This window comes from Pan paniscus, chromosome 12, assembly GCF_029289425.2.
Source record: "Pan paniscus chromosome 12, NHGRI_mPanPan1-v2.0_pri, whole genome shotgun sequence".
Lineage (NCBI taxonomy): Eukaryota > Metazoa > Chordata > Mammalia > Primates > Hominidae > Pan > Pan paniscus.
Genome location: NC_073261.2, coordinates 126,295,552 through 126,315,440, shown reverse-complemented (window position 1 = coordinate 126,315,440; position 19,889 = coordinate 126,295,552). Strand labels below are relative to the sequence as shown.

Sequence of the window (19,889 nt, the reverse complement as noted above, 5' to 3'; positions counted from 1 at the left end):
ATATTTTAGTGGCAATTTGTAAGAGCCACTTAATTTGCATCTTTGGGAAAAATTAGCCAGATGCCAATTTAAAGTAGAAGTTTCCCTTTACCTTTTAGGATACTTCCAGATTCTTTTTTTTTTTTTTAAATCAAACTGTATTTCAAATTGCTCTCTATTTGACATGAGAAAAGACAAAGGTGGAGTGTAGAACAGGAAACCTCACAACAAGGAATACTGATTGACACATGAGTTGTAACTAGTGTGCCTTCCACAGACATCTGAAAATCACTGAAATCGGTGCATCCAACTAAGAGTATTACTAACTTATGTTTAAGTTTCTTTTTTTTTTTAATATACTTTAAGTTCTGGGGTACATGTGCACAATGTGCAGGTTTGTTGCATAGGTATACATATGCCATGTTGGTGTGCTGCACCCATCAACTCGTCATCTACATTAGGTATTTCTCCTAATATTATCCTTCCCCCAGCCCCCAACCCCCTGAAAGGCCCCAGTGTGTGATGTTCCCCTCCCTGTGTCCAAGTGTTCTCATTGTTCAATTCCCACCTGTGAATGAGAACATGTGGTGTTTGGTTTTCTGTCCTTGTGATAGCTTGCTGAGAATGATGGTTTCCAGCTATCTTAAAATGCGAAGTGGAAAAAACAGCATTTACAATTGAATATATATGGTGATTATCATCATATATAGCAAAACAAAAAAAATTATGCTTAGGAAAATGTTGGAAGGCAGTAAAGCAAAATGTGAATTGTGTTAGTCTTTTAAAGGGATCGAATTTTTATAATTTCTTTTTCGTGTGTCTTCTGCATTTTCTACGAGCATATATTATTTGTATATTTAATTTTTAAATGTAAGATACACACTTAAAACCACGTTGTAAAAAGAATATATAAATGTACTCTGCAAATTATATCAACTTTTGAAGTACTATTTTCTCACCACACTTTCAATTAAAATCACTTTAACTTGAACTGACTTTCTATTAGTTTCTTTCCTTTCAATCAAACAGCTCCCTTCTAAAGACACGCCTGCAAAGAGTCCCCTCGACTTGCAGTATGTGAAGACGGCAGCGGAGCTTCTCAGGGCCACGTTTCCTTCCAAGTTCCTGCAAAGCACAAGATTTTGCATCACAAAGCTGTGAGCAGCTCCGAGCCCGAGGATCACTATTTAAATAGCACTCCTAGCTCAAATGAATTATTTTATTCTGTACCTTCTTCAGCTGTTTCTATGTTTTACTTACTGTAGGCCTAAATTAGATGTTTTAATGTGGCCTAGAGGAAAAACAGGCCGGGGGAAGAACATACATGAAATTATTACAGAAGGCTCTGGTAATATAGAACTGTGTTGAAAAAGAATACAGGGCAGCATGTGTAAATATATTTTAAAAATTTGTAAATCTGACATTTTCCAACTGGATCTTCCTCTCTTAAAACTGGGAAATACATCTCAAGAGTGCTAAAGAATTTGGATTATTTTTGCATTGAGTATTTTCATGGAACCAAGAAACATTTTTAGATGATTTTACTGTGTAACTTCTATAAATAGTGTGGGTATAAAATATCTCTACATTGCACAATTAATCCAAGACTAGCATTTCATTAATAGAGAAGAAAAATACACTTTAAGTACTGTAAACACAGCTCAAAAAAAACACATCCATATCCAATTTTTATGATTTACTTTGAAAAAAGCTCTTTCTTTCCTAATCGAAGCTGAACTTTATCATAAAATCTGACTTGTGTTTGGCTCTCTCAAAGCTTAAGGTGGATTTTATGTTCAAGTCTGACAGATACAATGGCCTATGCTTCCAAAACATTTCATTATTTCTTGTGTGTTCTGGTTTCAGATTTTCTAGCTTATCTCACTGGCTGTGTTTTGCGAATTTCCTATTTGTGATGACCTCGAATCTTTCGGGCATGTATAAATCTGGGGATGTACAAATCTGTTCATTTTAATTCAAGTTTCCTATTAATGCAAAATAAAATATGCAGTTGTTAAACCTTTACTGTCTAACATCTATTTAGAGAACTCACCTTCCCAAGGGCCCAACCGCCACAGTCAAGTTCCCTCCGAGGGTTAGATTTCCGCCTTTTGCAAAAGCTTCTACAGCACGGTCATAATTCAGAATTATCACCAAGTCTGATACCTAAAGTGTAGAAACCCATGGATTTAAAAATCGTTAAGACTAAATATCATTTAAAATTCATCTTGACTAACACTCAACTACACCATATGCACTGCAGCAAAACATCAATAGAGACAGGAAAGAATGTGAGACGAGCCATATTTTTATTTTGAGCTGATGAACTATGAAGCCAATATTGCCACAGGTAATTACAACAAACCTCAGCAAGCATTTACTGTGCACCATGTGTATACTATGAGGTTTACCTGCATCATGACCTTCAATCTTCCACACAACCTGGTCATGTAGGTGGTGATCCTAAGGTTTAGTGGGGTTAGGTAAACCGTCAGTGCTAACAAGTCAAACAAAGGTTGTTGGAAGGGATCCAACATGCTCTCTGATCTCATCAGACTAAACACTTCGTAAAAGCCAAGCCCGAAGAGCACAGCACCAGGGACGATGGGGCTGAAGGTCCTGAGAGCCTTTCTACACTCTCCTCCTGGCCAGGGGTGTGCTCCTTACCAGGAAGCTGTGAACCTGGGCCACTTCACTGTAGGTCACAGAAGCTCAACACACCAGAAAGCAAAGCAGTTTCCATTAGGAATGCCTATTTCCATGACTTAATTTTTCTTTTTTTTTCCTTGAGAAAGAGTTTCACTCTTGTTGCCTAGGCTAGAGTGCAGTGGCATGATCTGAGCTCACTGCAACCTCCGCCTCCTGGGTTCAAGTGATTCTCCTGTCTCAGCCTCCTGAGTAGCTGGGATTACAGGCACATGTCACCATGTCCAGCTAATTTTTTGTATTTTTAGTAGAGATGGGGTTTCGTCATGTTGGCCAGGCTAGTTTTGAACTCCTGACCTCAGGTGATCCACCCACCTCGGCCTCCCAAAGTGCTGGATTACAGGCGTGAGCCACTGAGCCCAGCTGATTTAATTTTTCTCTAAATAAAAGAAGAAACTACAATAAGATTCAACTGAATGCTCAAGGCAAGTCAACACAGTGAAAGCATTTGTTGCTCAGATTCATCACTGCAGTGTGGAAGCCCAAAGTTAGAACTGAAAAATAACATGACCCATCAAATGAGAGGCAGCATGGGTCAGGGGAGGCAGCATGGGCCAGGGGAGGCAGCAGCATGGGCCAGGGGAGGCAGCATGGGCCAGGGGAGGCAGCAGCATGGGACAGGGGAGGCAGCAGCATGGGACAGGGGAGGCAGCAGCATGGGCCAGGGGAAGCAGCAGCATGGGCCAGGGGAGGCAGTATGGGCCAGGGGAGGCAGCATGGGTCAGGGGAGGCAGCAGCATGGGCCAGGGGAGGCAGCATGGGCCAGGGGAGGCAGCATGGGCCAGGGGAGGCAGCAGCATGGGACAGGGGAGGCAGCAGCATGGGTCAGGGGAGGCAGCAGCATGGGCCAGGGGAGGCAGCAGCATGGGCCAGGGGAGGCAGCATGGGCCAGGGGAGGCAGTATGGGCCAGGGGAGGCAGCATGGGTCAGGGGAGGCAGCAGCATGGGCCAGGGGAGGCAGCAGCATGGGCCAGGGGAGGCAGCATGGGCCAGGGGAGGCAGCAGCATGGGCCAGGGGAGGCAGCATGGGCCAGGGGAGGCAGCATGGGCCAGGGCACCCCTGGGTGTGAAGAACCAATGTCCATCCCAGCTCTGCTTCTCGAGAGCTGTGGACTTTGGGATCTTTTAACCAGTCTTTGTGTCTCTGACTGTTCTGTGTTTAAAATTTGCTTACTAGGACCTACACCTCATGGAACTACTGTGAGAATCAGATACAGGCGTCAAGTGTACCTGGGAAGTTGAAACAGTGCTGGCATGGGGCTAAGAATTTGGGCTCAAAATTAAAAATAGTTAGGTGGGAACTCCACTACTCCCTTTTGCATGCTGTGCGACCTTGGGCAAATCACTGAGCTGCTGAAAGCTGCAATTTCCTTCTCTGGAAAATGGGTGTAATACTAGTGGCACACATTCAAGGCTGTTTACGGATGAATTAAAATCAGTTCAATAAAACATGCAAAGGTCAAGCAGACTCGTGTTTAAAATATGCCTTCATTATACAGTTATTCACATTTTTTAATCAAATCAATGCTCTCAAGTCAACATTTTCATATGAGTGACAGAAAAATCCTGTTATAACCAAATGAGATTATACTTGAAAGGCCCTAAGAGAGTTCCTGATACAAGAATGTTCTTAATAATGTTCAATTTGAATCATTTTATGAAATAAAATACACTTCAGATCTGTAGGTCAAACTAAATCTACCAGATAGCTGACCCACACAAGATGCTTCAGCTTGACGCTTGCCAACTGTTCATTTTATTTTACATATAGACAATTTCTGAGGATTATGGTGCTGAATGGCAGATAATTATTTAGCTTTTCTTATGCAAAGTTAAGCATTTTCACCAGTGATTGTATAACCTGTATCTTGTATGTATTTTTAGATAACAAATTTGCCTTGCATAATGCTTCCCACATACACACTCGGAAAATACAAAGTTCTACCCATGACCTTGTAGCTACACTGGTTCTTATGTTCCGCTTCTGCTTGGTACATCGTGGTACAGTTAAGTAAGGCCAAGCAATGAGAGGCAGCTGAAGGAAAAAAAAAATCTTTTGATTTTTTTTGGTCTGATCTCTCTTTAGTTCTTTTGAAATAAGAATAAGAGAATATTGTGTTTTTTGGTGACACTACCAATTAGCCCGAGAACCAGGTCAAAAGCTCTGCAGACAGCTTGGTGAGCATGTGAGCAGCAATGGCCCTCAATTTATTTCCACAGCTTAGAAGAAGGAGCAAGACAGATTTCCTGCAGGAATCTGGAGGAGCTGAACAACACATTGGGACAGCACTCTCAGAAAACCCTGTAAGCATTTGATAAGACTTCTTTAGAAGTCTGCATTAAAACTCAACTACATAACAGTCTGATCGAAGAAATAAGACTTGTGTTTTATTTATAAGATCAGTAGGGTGAGTATGGTTCACAATAATCTATTGACTATTTCAAAACAGCTAGGAGAGAACTTGAATGCTTCCAGCCTAAAGAAATGACAAATATTTAAGGTGACAGATACCCCAATCAGACTGATTTGATCTTTACAAATTGTATGCATGTATTAAATTATTACAAGTACCAGGAAAATATGTAGTCCACTATAAATCAAAAAATAAAATTAAAAAATAAAACTTAATAACTCAGATGCAAGTGTTTCAATTAAATAAATTCTTAAACATTAGAATGTGAAAAACCACAGCTGCCATGCAGGGGAAGCTGCGGGAGAGAATTGTCCCTCTTCTCTGCGACTGAATTTCCTGAAAGCAGCTGCTGAGAGGGTACCACCCCATCTCCCTCTTGTGTAGTCAGCCTGCTTCACACCCACACAGCTGAGTCCCGGGCTGTTGTCCTGTCAGAGCATCACCCCCTTCTGGATGATTGACTGCTGTCAGCCTTCAAAAGCCCCACATCTGGACAACCCGAAGCTGGGCTTCCTCCTCCACCCTGCCGTTCTCTCACGCCACTCTTGGGCTGGCCTTGGAGCCTGCCCCAATCTCCCTAAAAGCCTCACTACATGGGGAATAAACCTTTTCCTCCCTCCTTGTGTGTGTGTGTGTGTGTGTGTGTGTGTGTGTGTGTGTGTGTGTGGCATGGCCAGTCTCAATATGTAAACCAAGCTTAAGTGGAGCGTCCTTCCAGCAACAACACCCCCTCCATTCCTCAGACCAACAGATCTTTTCCTTACATCCCATTCTTAGGGGGCTTAGAAACTGGACTCTGATCTCTAACAATAATTTATCCTCAACTTAAACCCAAATACCTTCCTCTTCAGTAAAGTGAAAGGGCCCATGTAAATTCTCCCTGGAAAAAGCAGTCATTTCTGTTTTTCCAAATTCCAACCTTGAGTAAAAGCCAGACTGCTCTGGCTTGATGACCCAGTGTGAGCTCTAGCTCTGGAAACACAGCAAAGGACTGTACATGTCCAAAGCCAAGCCAGCAGCAGGACCTTCTGAGCTTTGGGCTTTGCTACAACTGTCATCCAAAAAGAAACCGTTAGTGGTATTTAAAGCAAATGTAGCATTGTCTTTCCTCAGACCACTGACTTTCACAACTTCACTTCTCACAATCTCAACCCTCTTTACTAATCTCTCTCTCTTTACCACAAAAACTTCCCCCTCCCCCAAATTAATCTCTAATCCAGATACAGGTATTCAGTCACTAATTTAGACAATTATTCAGTACCTCTGATGTTCCAAGAACCAGGGAACTCTCCACCCTGTAGAATCTGGGAGTCTAAAGGTTGAGATTGTCAAACATAAATTAACCCCACGCCGGCCTTCTGGCTAAGCTTAGGGTCACTTACACTTATGCCCCTGGAAGAATGAGTCTGACATTCACTCTCCAGTGAAACCACGGCACGATGCAATAAGCTATCCAGGAGCAGCCTCAGACAGCAGTGGCTGTTAAGCAGCATCCTTTGCACAACTAGACCTTGTTAGTTAAGAGAACTGACCTTAAGAACAGGCCATTAATGAACACACAATTAAGACTGCAATCTTTTTCCACCAGGGTTCTCTAGGAGAATTAAGCACGAATGTCCTAAGGCATCCATTGCAACTAATAGGTTAGCATCTCCCCAGATATTCTAGAATAATAGTACAAATAATTAAGAAGGTGGTACTCCAATCCCTTTCTGTGTTTGGAAGGTCAGATGAAGAACCTGGAGCAAATGTAACATTTTTGCAGCACTGGATACACCATGTGGAAGGTACCGGAGATGTCCGGAGAAAAACTGAGACTGACCCAGGCAAAAAACAATGCGCCACAACTTTAGCCCAGAACAGGCAAGCTTTGCTGCCAGTCACAAATATCAGAAGGGAAAGGGGGTACTTAAGGACCACTTCATTCAACTTAAAAATTTTTTATTTTACAGATTTGATTCAGGAAGATTAAGTACTTTGTTCAATGTTCTATAACTAACAAAAGAAGAGCTAAAACTTAACAATTACAGTTGAATCTCCATCCCACTGTAGAATGTATCTACAAATCAGAATGCCACTGCAGTGGTGGCATAAAGAGGCCACAGACCCTCTCCACAGCGAAATAACCGTAACTGGTAAAAATTATTTTAAAAATTAACACTTCTGGAAATTGTCCTAAGGGCATATGGCAAGTGAAGAAAATGAAGACACATTGATTCAATGAACACTATTAAATATTGGTAAGGAAGAGAGAGTTGGTGACATTTGAGCTATAATCTGTGCCCCGCTGCAGGTCAGCCTGATGGAAGCTCCTCTTGGGGAAGGGGGTTTGCAAGAACAGAGACTTCCTTCCCCCAGCCCCTGGTCAGGGCTGCAGTATCTCCACAGGAGAGGCTTCTGCCAGCATTTCTCTTCCCACAGCTCCTTGTACAGAAGCTCCATTCCAGGCAAGAGCAGCTGAGAGGTCTGGAGCTTCCTTCCTCCACCCAGAACCCATGTGTAAGTGGAGGCTCCAGCCTAGCACAACAGTCCAGGAGCACCAGGACCCCACTCACTCTTGCCCCAGTTCACCTGTGGGGCAAAGGCTCCACCCTGACAGAGGCAAGCCAAGCTACTACCCCGCCCAAGGCTGCAGGGATGTCACTCCAAGAGAAGGGAGCCACTGCCTCAGCCTCCAGCTCTGGAGCAACAGCACAGAGATCTTGGGCAGAGAGAGAGACAGGCTGCAAGAGCAGAGAGCTCCAAAGCTCTCCCCAAGGGAAGTGAATGCTTTTGGAACACAGAGTGGGGAAGTTCAAAGGTGCTGTCAAAAATGATGCTTTTGGTGATAAACAGGTAAGATGAGGTATTTAGCTCCATGACAGCAACAAGCTAAACCATCGGTGGTCTAGAAAATTATCAGGGAGAACCAGGGACAGAGATAGCTAAGAAGAGCCCTCCTGAAATAGAAATGAGCCTCAAAGACTACCTGTGCACAGGAGCACAATTTTAACTGGATCAAACTGTGGAGCAATTTATGTCCCCAGGGCATTGCTGGAAACAATGGAGCAATCAGCAGGCAATTAGTGGAGGCTAACAACAGTGTGTAATACCAATGGAGACAAACAGCTTCACAGACAGGTCAGGGACAGGGACAGTCAGAACACCTGTCATCTCAGGAAAACTATATGCATGCCCATAGACAACATTGGAGGCTTCACAGCAGTGGGGCACAGAATTCATTCAAACAGTCCAGCCGTATCTCTAAACAAACAGCAAGCAAACAATAAGAGGCTCCTAGGGGGAGAGGTTGAGCACCCAGAGTTGATACAGTATAATATCTAAAATTCCTGATTCTCAACCAAAAATAATAAGACAAAGAAGTGGGAGAGTGTGACCCATACATAGAAAAAAAATTAAAAAAGGAAGCAGACGAGAATGACTGCTGTTCAGATGGTCCAGCTATCAGATTTAGCAGACAAAGACTTTAAAACAGCTGTCATAAATATGTTCAAAGAATTAAAGAAAACTATGGTTAAGAAGTAGAAAAACGTACAATGAGAATATCTTATTGAATAGAGAATATTGATAAAAACGTAAAATTATATAAAAGAACCAAATGGAAATTCTGGAGGTAAAAAGTACATTAAGCAACATGAACAATTTACTAGAGAAGTTTAACGGTAGATCTGAGCACGCAAAATAAAGAACTGGTAAATTTGAATAATAGAAAGTCTTAAAAACTAAGAGAAAGAGAATGAAGAAAAATTGACAGAAACACAAGAAACCTGGGACACCATTAGGTGCACCAACATATGTGTGATGTAAGTACTAGAAGGCAAGGAAAAAGAGAAAAGCAGAAAATTTTCTCCAAGAAATAATGGCTGAAAATTCTCAATCTGATGAAAAACATGGATCTACACTCAAAAAGCTCAACAAATTCTGAGTAGAATAAATGTAAAAAGATAACACTCCAGATAGATAATTGTAAAAAATCTTAAAATGCAAGAGAAAATCTGGAAAGGAGCAAGAGAAAAATGACTCATCACATAAAAGGAACCCCAATTAGAATAACAGATAGATTTCTCTTCAAAAACAGTAGACTTCAGAAAACAGTAGGATGACAAAATGCTGAAAGAAAGAACTGGTCAACTTAGAATCTTACAATCAGCAAAAGTATATTTCAAAAATGAAGGGGATATGAAGACATTCCCAGATTAAAATTTTTTTTTTAAGTTGAGAGAATTTGTTGCTAGTAGAACCATTTTACAAGAAATATTATAAATTCTAAACAAAGTCCTTCAGGCTGAAAGCAAGTGACTCTAGAGAGTAATTTAAATCCACACTTTAAAAAATCACCAGTAAAGATAATTATCTAACTATAAATAATAGTACAAATGCATAGTTCTTCTCTTTTAATTGGTTTAAAAATAAATTTTTTTCTATATTTTAAGTCTGTAACTATAGAAATATTATATACTAGACAATAACTGTACAAAAGAGTCAGGTGGGAGCAAAGTTGTCTTGGAGTAAGGAAATGACACCAGATGGTAACTTGAATGAACAGAAACAATGGAATAGAACAAAAAATGGTAAATAAAAAAGGTTAATATAGCAAGTTCAATGAGTAAATACTTGCTCTCAATTATTCTGAGTTTCTCTAAAAGACATAAATTATATAAATTATTAACTATAATCATGAATTGCTGAGTGTGTATCATATATAGATTTAATATGTATAACAGTAATAGCACAAAAAAGGAGAAAAAAGACTAGAACCATATGAGAGTAATGTTTTTGTATCTTATTAAATCAAGTTCCCATAAATTAGAAATAGTTAAGACATATTGTAAGCTCTGGAACAACCATTAAGAAAATGACTCAAAAATACAGTTAAAAAATCATAAAAGGAATCAAAATGCCATAGTACAAAATGTTCACTTAATTGAAAACAGTAAAGTGGAAACAGAGGGACAAAAAAGGCATGAGATATAGAAAAAAGTAAAATGGCTGATATAAATCCAATGATATCGATAATCTATTAAATGTGAATGAATTAAACAACCAAATAAAAAGGCAGAGATTATTAGCATGGATAAAACAACAATAACAACAACAAAACAACAACATCCAATTATATGCTCCATAGGAGACACGCTTTAGATTCAAAGTTACCATTAGATTGACAGTAAAAGGATGGAGAAAGATGTGTCATGCAGATGGCAACCTAAGAAAGCTGGAGTGGCACTCTTTATATCAAACAACAAAAAATGTAATTAGGATTAAACAGGGACATATTATAATGATAAAATGGTCAATCAACCAAAGAGATATAACAATTATAAACATAGTAATACACATATATTTATACAAGCACATAATATCGGAGACCCAAATACATGAATCAAAAACTGACAATCTAGAAGGAAGACATAGACAATTTAACAAAAATAGCTCGATGTGTCAATAACCCACTTTTAATAATGAAGAGAACAATTAGTCATAAGATTATCAAGGATATGGAACAACTAAACAACCATGTAAACGAACTAGACCCAGTGGACTCCTGGAGAACACTTTACCCAATAACACAGAACACACATTCTTCTCCAGCACACATGGAACATTGTACAGGACAAAAGTCTACATTTGAGGCCATAAAAGAAGCCTTAACCCATTTAAAAGGACTGAAATTATACAAAATATTTTCTTTGACCCCAATGGAATGAAATTGGAAAACAAGGACAAGATAAATTTGGGAAATTTATAAATATGTGGACATTAAGCAACACACTCCTAAATAACAAATGGGTCAAAGAAGAAATCACATGAGAAATTAGATAATATTTTGAGATTAAGGAAAATGAAGACACAACATACCCACACTTATGGAAGGCAGCCAGGGCAATGCTCAGAGGGAATATGTAGCTGTAAATGTGTCTATTAAAAAAAAAACAGACCTCGAGTCGGTAACCTGAACTACCTATCAACATGGACGAAGAAGAGTTTAACTAAACTTTAAGCAACAGCCTTGCTTGGACCTTTCCCCTTCTTTCCCTTAGTACCTTAAGTTTCTTCCCCCGAAGAACATTTGCTCAGTATATCACATGCACTTGAACTGGTATCAGGCTCCGCTTCTAGTGAACCGTATCTGACAACCACACACTAGCTGTGTGATCTTAGGTAAGACACTAATGTCTCTGTATATTGAAAATAATGTGTGTTTTGCCTACCTTGTATAGTGCCCTAAAAACAATGGCTTGTTATGCAGAAGAATGTTACAGTGAGGTGGGCTTTACTTTACCACCCAAGCACCTGTGAAACCAAGAACAAGTAACTTTCCTGAACCTTCCTTTTTTCCCTATTGAGGGATGTGCAGACACGACAGACTACAGGGAACTCTGTCTTTCGAATAACATGCTGCCTGGATGTGGGAGCAGACGCTTCCCAATCTGCCCCTCTCTGGCTGCCTCCTACTGGAGAATTCTCCTGGCTTGGCTATTTTACGGATAAAATGAGAGCGATGACAACCACCTTCCATGGCTATGAAAATGATTCATATTATATGAAAATAATAGCATGTGTTATAAGTTTTGTAAAAAAAAAAAAATGGCCTGGAGCGGTGGCTCACGCCTGTAATCCCAGCACTTTGGGAGGCCGAGGCAGGCGGATCACGAGGTCAGGAGATCGAGACTATCCTGGCTAACACAGTGAAACCCCATCTCTACTAAAAATAAAAAAATTAGCCGAGCATGGTGGCGGGCGCCTGTAGTCCCAGCTACTTAGGAGGCTGAGGCAGGAGAATCACTTGAACCCAGGAGGCAGAGGTTGCAGTGAGCTGAGATTGCTCCACTGCACTCCAGCCTGGGCGACAGAGCAAGACTCTGCCTCAAAAGAAAGAAAGAAAGAAAGAAAAGAAAAAGAAAGAAGAAAGAAAAGAAAAAAGAAAGAAAGAAAGAAAGGCAGATAGTTAAATTATTCAACAAATATTGGATAGTACTAACCGATTAAGTGTGTGCCATCTATGTGCTTGAAAGGAAAGCCCTGTGTGGTTACAGGCCCTGTCATTGTCCCATTTTACAGAAAAGGAAGCATTCATGGGTGTCTCGTCAGTCTCTGTGGACGTAGGTGTGAAGTTTGAGAAAGTCTCGGCCTTCCCGGTACTCACAGTCCACTTGAGGGCTGGTCCTTACTATTTGTGGCTGCTAGGACATGGTAGGAGCAAGTTCCAAGAGAAGTCAGGTCCAAAGGGGATGCTCAGCTCAGCCGGTGACCTGAGTCAGAAGTGCCCTCAGAGGTTGGTCCCTCCAGGAAGGATGTGTCCACCCTCCAGCCCCCCCGTGGTCTCAGTGGGCACCAGATCTGCTGTGATGAGAACAGCCTGAGGGAACCACTCTGGATACCCCATGCTCCCGTTCTGACTCCCTCCCTCATTCAGACAGCAGGCGGGAGTGCTCTGTTAGGATGGAGGCTCAGACAGAATCTGAGAGTGCTTCATGGAGAGCAAACAGTGCTTTCTGTTAACATCGAAAAATAGCCGACTGCTGTGACATCATTGCACACTCACAATTACACGCAGAGACTTATCTGTGGGGCTCTGAGAAGCAAAGTCAGATCATAGTTAAGAAGTTTAAAACTCATGTCTCCAATCCCTGAGAGATGCTTCTTATCTCTGTTTGAAATTGACATTTAAAAGTTAATAGTTATGTTATTTAAATGAAATTCCATAGTTAATTTCCACACTGTCATGAAGACAGGCTTAGCAATAAAAAGTTTCTGTAAATGGCAAGCCTAAATAAGCTGCAAAGATGAAGAAGATATTAAAAATAAAATTATATTTTGTGTCATTTCAAGTGCTTTTACTGTATAAATCCATATTTAATCATCAATATAAGCCCAGAGGCTCATATAAGGCTATCTTTAACTGTGTTTTGCAGATGTAGAAGCTGAGGTGTGGAGAAGAAAAGCCACTTCCTAACATCACAGACTGGAAGCACCCAGGTCAGAATTGGAGCCAGAATGGTCTGACCCAGTCTTCTCTCTTACAGCTCACCACTGTCTCGTATTGTCTTTTCAACATAATACTGGTTTGAGAGGAGAAGATTGATTATTTATGTGTAAAGTAGTCACCCCATGGCCCAGGATGGTCTTATTTTGTCAAAAATATGAACAGCAATTCCACTGTGCAGCACACCAATCTTGAAAATTGTTAACAAAACAATAAACTATTGAATCATCACAACAACAACAACAACAACAAAAAAATAAATAATACTGTGTCTCAGTCTAAGGCCCAGCACGGTGGCTCATGCCTGTAATCCCAGCACTTTAGGAGGCCGAGGTGGGCGGATCACCTGAGGTCAGGAGTTTCAGACCAGCCTGACCAACATGGTAAAACCCCATCTCTACTAAAAATACAAAATTAGCTGGGTGTGGTGGTGCATGCCTGTAGTCCCAGCTACTCGGGAGGCTGAGGCAGGAGAATCGCTTGAAACTGGGAGGTGGAGGTTGCAGTGAGCTGAATCCATGCCATTGCACTCCAGCCTGGGCGACAAGAGTGAAACTCCGTCTCAAAAAAAAAAGAAAAGGAAAAAAGAAAAAAAATACTATGTATCAGTCTATAAAATGCTTATTTAAAGTCTTTCTATTTCATTTACTGGATGAAGGGACTACATTTTACTTGCACTTGTTTTTCAGGGCTACTAATGTGCCCTATGGCTAAAAGTCCAAAATTTTCAAAGAATTACCATGGAAACTCTCAATTGTTGGTCTCTAATATATTGAAATTTAATACAGACATCATTTCTGAGTCTCTCATCATTTTTGAAATAAATGCTCAAAGCATGCCCCCAGCCTCACAAGGAGCCAGAGGGTTGTGGGAAGAACAGGTTGTGACTTAGCACAGTTTAGCAGCATGATCTACTGAGAGAAAAAGGCCCTTCTACAAGGAGGGCCAGGGGACTGGGTGGAGGTGGGGAAAGGGGAAGAGAGGGGAGGGAGGGAAGGGAGGAGGAAGGGGAGGGAAGCCACAATCCCTGATAAAAATGCACTTTCCACCAGAGGGCGATATTTTTGAAAGCTTTGATTTGGTTGCACATGGTACAAAAATGCAGTCATGATAAGCAAAACTAAAATATGTTCCTTTTATACTACAAATTTATACAGCAGTGAGTAAGAAAGATTGAATAAATATGAAAAAAGAGTTAGAAATACTTCCTCCTAATAAGGCTGAGGGAATTTACAACTATGTCAACAGGGCAAATCTACAAAGGATAGCTTAGGAAGAAATGGACTGAAATTTGAGAAGAAAATGAGTTGAGCATACCAGGAGATTCAATTTCCAGTCCCTTGCAAAACGACAGACTGAAGATGAGCATCAGCCCTAAGAGGATCCCCGTGCAGGAGGCCTCTGTGAGTGTGCACGTCTGCCCGACAGACGCCAGAATCCCAGGAGCAACATTATAAACTGAAATAACGTGAAGTTCTTCTTTACTTAAAGAATGTGGAGGGATTTTGAATATCATATGTTACAAAACTAGATTTTGCCACAAATGATGATGCACTGCCCACGTAATTTCAATGCCCACTGAAGGAGAACAGTGGCTTTGCCATGAGCAGTCCATAAACTGCCAATGACAGCTGGCCAGGTGTTGGGATGTGCCTGTTATACAAATGTGCATGAGACAGAAGCAGATAAAATGGCGAATGAAAGAAATCCTACTACTAAGGAAAGAAAAGGAAAGTAAATGGGAACCATCAGATAGCTTTAGTTAGACATTCATCGAGAAAATAAAGGAAACAATTTTTCCTAGGTGCCAATGGTAACAATAAGAACGCTAGGAAACCTCTCAGTTTTCACAGGTTGCATCTTAGGTGTCTTCAGAGGATATGGCAGTTGTATGGACATGCACAAGCTACTTACCTCAATTCCTATTTCAAATCCTCCACCAAGCCCAGCTATCCCAATGGCTGAGGGTGCAGACCATTCTAATAAAAAAAACGAACGAACGTTATCCTAACATTAAAACACCCTCGACATGTAAATATAGGAAGGAAAAATGCTAAAATCTAAAGAGTGCTTCTATTGAAAATAATGAGACTTGGTATTTCCCCCGATTTTAAAGTGATCTTCAAAAAGAATATGTAACTTTTAAAAAGTTAAAAATATTTTTAAAGTATTAGATATTCATTATGAGTCTCATAGCCTCACAAGCCCATGTCCTCTAATCTTTCTCTACCAACATGCATAAGACCACCAACTACTGGTTCCCTAACCATTAGCCATACAGAGCACTTGGTAACTTCAACTGTCAATATTTTTATAGAACAACTTAGCTGTAGGTCTAGTCTTCAGCTAGAATTTTGTCATAGATTTAAGAGATCAGAAGGATTCGAGAGAGTTGATTATCTAACGGTAACATAATAATTGTTTCCATTGTAAATTTCTGAGGGCAAAAACTGTTTTAACACCTCTCGTGCTTAAGCAGAATAAATAGGCTATAAATTCAAGGTTATTAAAATTCTAACAAGATAAATCACATTTAGAAACTAAGTACAGTAATTCCATTTGCCATGATACGGTACATTTTAGGATTACTATATGCTTATTTTTCTTGATATAGAAACTCATGTTAAACAAGTCTAGAAAAATGTATTTTCAATTTGGTGGGGGGATGGTCTGGCCAAAGCACTTTTTGAAAATGGTTGCTACCATGCATGCTAGATACTAGAATATTGCTGGAATATATCCAGAACTATCCTACCCAGGCTTAGAGAAGTTTGGCTTACAGAAATTAGTGTCTGATAATTTTTCATTCCCTATGTTAGGAACTGTCCCTGTGTTAAGATGGCTGGTCTTGGCCAGGATCCTGGGGAACATGTTGTGTCTTATTTGGACAGTTTTTAAATTACTCTCAGCAGAGTCAGCAGCTGCAGCTCAGGAAGAAGGGAGAAAAATGTAGGTTTTGAAACCAGTAGGAAGGTTTGCTGGGGCTCTGAGAGGAGCCCAGGGCTTGGTATTGACTGCCCCTACCCTTGGTCAGCAAGTCACCCCATCAATGGAGCAGTTGGGGACCTGAGACATGCAGGGACTTTCTCACAGACTCTGAGTCCCATCTGAAAATGGGCTCCCTTGGAATGTGCCTCTACTTTGTTTGGTTTTACTGCTGAGAAGTCTGCTCATGGAAATTTGGATAATGCTTGAGAAAAAGAGAATTGTTTTCTTCTCATTTTCAAAGCCACACATTGAGCTATGAAAACTGATCCACATAATAAGGAAGAGGTTTTTATTGACTGCGGGGATACCTTGGTAAGAAATGGTGAAATCTGCTGACTGCTATTTCAAGGCCATATATTTCACAAATGTATATATTGTATATTTATTGTCTATAAGTGTCCCATGCTCTCTCAAAATAAAATAAAATTATGCTAAAAAACTGCTACTAATAGAAAAACGTGTTCACTGAACAGCAAATGTTAAATTGGTATAAAAAACATTTTAGTTAGTTTTGACACACCTGTGTCCATTTTAAATACTACTATAAATGTTAGTACTTGGGATTCATGGCAAATATTTTGATTTCATCTCTAAAGAATCAAGTAGTAGATTTCATCCCAGAAAGTAAAACTCGATGATACTGCTCTTGATATGATTCTGCCTTGGGGAAAACTCTTCAAATGTCACAGTTTTTATGATCTACCACAGAAACAAAGAAATTCACATATGGCCCCTTATTTTCATATCAATTTCCATAAAACAAAAGAAAGCAGCTACACCATGAAGTTGAGGAATAAGAATTCATATTAAACAAAAGAAATGCACATACTGCCATGTTTCAATATTTGCTCCACGGAAGAATTACAAAATGCATGCAAAACAAAGTTATATCTACCTGTCGTGTCTTCTCTAATATTTTGAGGACAGAGGGAGACGGAAAGGCTGGTTCCTGTGGCTTGTTCACTGACACCAAACTGCACGTTCAGTCGAGTAGCCCTTATTACATAAGTTTTAGTTGATATGCAGGAAACCTGTCCTACTCGCTATGCAATGTGTTCACATGAAAACAGACAGAACAAAGAATGAAGATTCTCTACTCCAGTGAACAGACGCCAACTTACTTCCATCTGGAAGGCGCGCCACTACAATCCCGCTGCCTCCTCTGGCAGTCACCAGGAACCCGGCTTTGATCACAGACAGAATTGCAAGGCCTTTAGCCTTCGCAATTACGTGAGCTGTTAACGTGGAAAACAATGGGAAGGTAAGCATTTTGATCTATGTGCCTGGATAGACGAGCAAGTGTTAAACAGAGTCAGTGTACACAGAGGTTATCTCTAGGAATTCGGGGCACACAGGAGCAATGAACAAAAGTCAGTCACTCAACAGATGGGCACGAGGCCTCTCTATTCCCATGAATGTTTTTTGTGTTTGCTATTTTTGCAGTGCTAAACACATCATAAATATCCTCACATCCTGTAACTGACAAAATAAATTAGATATTTGAAAGAGATTTTATTGCTATCTATTAGCAGGGCAAATATTTTGGCAATTTCAATTAATTTAGGATATAGTACACAACATAAAAGATAAAAGTTACATTTTCAAAGAAATTAAGATCCATATAGTATTAAGGAGAAACTTTAAAAATTACAAAAAGGCAGCATGAATTAGAACTTTGATCTCAAAGCCACGTAGCTAAATTAACCTTGTATTAATATAAAAATTTGGATTCAAAAACAGAAAAATTAAGTAATTTTTCAATGTTAAAACATTTTCAACTTTATAAAATGATCTGCTATAGCATTTGAGTACCACTTAACTATTAGTACACTGATAATATAATTCCATTTAAAAATATTGGTTTATTCACATGTCAGAGATGTTCATTACATAAAATGAGGGTTATTAGTATATGTATCCACTGAATATAGTGCCACACGATTCTGTGAATTTACGACACAATAACACCTCATTCAAACTAACGAGGGAAGCCTAACATATAACTTTAAGGTAGTTTAACTTATTATTATTTTTATCAAATATTCTGCCAAGGAAGTGAAGTCAGACATGGGGCTCTAGTACACAGAGCAAAAGCTTTGCAGATGACCCAAGAGAACACTAAAATTCTCATGTAATTATGCCACCATTTCAAAGTTTAAATTAAGAACCGACTCTTGGAAATAATTCATCCAACACCATGAAGTTTGCATGCAGAACATTTGTGGAGCTGTTCTTAATAAGAAAGCTACAGAAAATAAGGTTGCATCCTGGATGGCTGTCTACTAAGTGTACTTTATTTTTGTATTTTAAAAGGTTATAATTATATTGTAACAAGATTGAAAGCTGTATTATATGTTGTGCAGGTTTATTTTTACAGCCACCTGTTGGCAGAATGTCTTCCTCACATTCTGTTCTCGATGCTTCTAGAGTTGCTATTGCCCCTATTGGGAATATTAGATATTAACAAAAGCACATTTTAAAATGGACATATTCCACATGTCAATTATATTTTTACAGATTTCCACTCAAATTCAGGGACACTAACATATTAATAATCCCTGAATAATCTGCCAATTAGCTTTTGATTTATAACATAGAATGTACCAATTATAGATTTAATTGCTAAATTAAGTTTCACCTACTTCTTAGAATCCTAACATTAAAGGAGGCCAAACACACCACTGGGAAGGTTTTAAGATCTAGATGTCTTCTTTAAATATTTTGTAGATGCAACTGTTTATCCTATGAAATAGCATCTTTGTTTTAATGTAAACATAATGCCCCCCATCAGACTCCCAGGAGAAGTGGGCCTGGATCTCTGTAGGCTGTGGAACTTCCATCGTTGCCACACCCATGCTTTGGGGCAATCTCTTACTTAGACTAACATGCAAACAGAATTTCTTTTTCTGAGCTTCACCCACTGAGAGGGGCTCCTTCAGAATACTGATACTGAAAATCTAGTTTTTCTTGTTGAGTTTTCTTTAAGCTCTAAAGCAGCGCTTCTGAAACTAGTGTGTGTGTGCACCTCACTGGGACCTTGGGAGGAATGCAGACTGATTTGTGACATCTGAGCAGATTTCTCACAAGCTCCCAGGGGATGCCAAGCTGCAGATTCAGACTATACCTGGAGCAGTAAGGCTCTAACAAGCACCGTTTCCTCAAGACAGGAGAAGTCACCGGGCCAATGCAACAACAATTAATATCATGATTAAGATTATTAAAACAACAACAAATTTTTAAAGCATTAAAGTTCTATTAAATAACTTTAGATATCTGGCTTAGAAAAATTAAATTTATCTCTTTAATGCAGGACCCAGAGTCATGCACTCTGATTAACTAAGAGGGAGGTTGGTCTGTAACACTGTCCAGGCTAACTGGCATGAAACAAGTATGCTATGAACACCCTTTGGAAATAACTAGAAGTGGTGATGAACAGATAGTGGTTTTCAAAGGCTCCCCTCTGGACTGATCTTATGTGTCACTGACTACTTAAGAATTACATGAGAAACATGTTTAAAACATGCATTCCTGGACACACTGCACTAAAAGTCTGATTCAGCAGGTTTGGAGTGAGGTTTAAGAACTGTGCTTTTATGGTCTAGGGGATACTGATGCACATCTGTGTTAGGAATTACTGATTAATGTCTTAAACCGCTAGAGAATGTAAATGTCTTATGTGGAAGGAGGAAACACAAAATTAAAATTTATGCTGGTGAGTTTGCGAGGTTAGCTTGCAGAGTTCTTAGCACGCGATGCAAAGGACAGGCGAGGCTGCAGAGAGCTCAAGTGGAGCAGGAACATGTGGTGTTTAGGGC

General features: G+C 39.9%; 1 protein-coding gene across 20 annotated transcripts in view; it reads right to left on the bottom strand.

The window, feature by feature from the left end:
- The window catches only part of SH3YL1 (SH3 and SYLF domain containing 1), a 45,903-nt gene that overhangs the window by 13,620 nt on the left and 12,394 nt on the right, over positions 1–19,889 (bottom strand). For 13 of the 20 annotated variants that reach the window (XR_004669631.3, XR_008624446.2, XR_008624447.2 and 10 more), the window contains 5 exons: positions 17,196–17,309; positions 15,001–15,065; positions 2,033–2,145; positions 939–1,104; positions 548–621 (listed from right to left, as the gene is read on the bottom strand). Coding sequence is in view for 17 of the 20 variants with exons in the window: in XM_063594681.1 (XP_063450751.1) it covers positions 548–621; positions 939–1,104; positions 2,033–2,145; positions 15,001–15,065; positions 17,196–17,309 (532 nt within the window). In the remaining 3 variants the exon portion in view is untranslated. The remainder of the gene's footprint in view (positions 1–547; positions 622–938; positions 1,105–2,032; positions 2,146–15,000; positions 15,066–17,195; positions 17,310–19,889) is intronic. The other 7 variants (XM_055108325.1, XM_055108326.1, XM_063594683.1 and 4 more) reach the window with 1 other exon arrangement.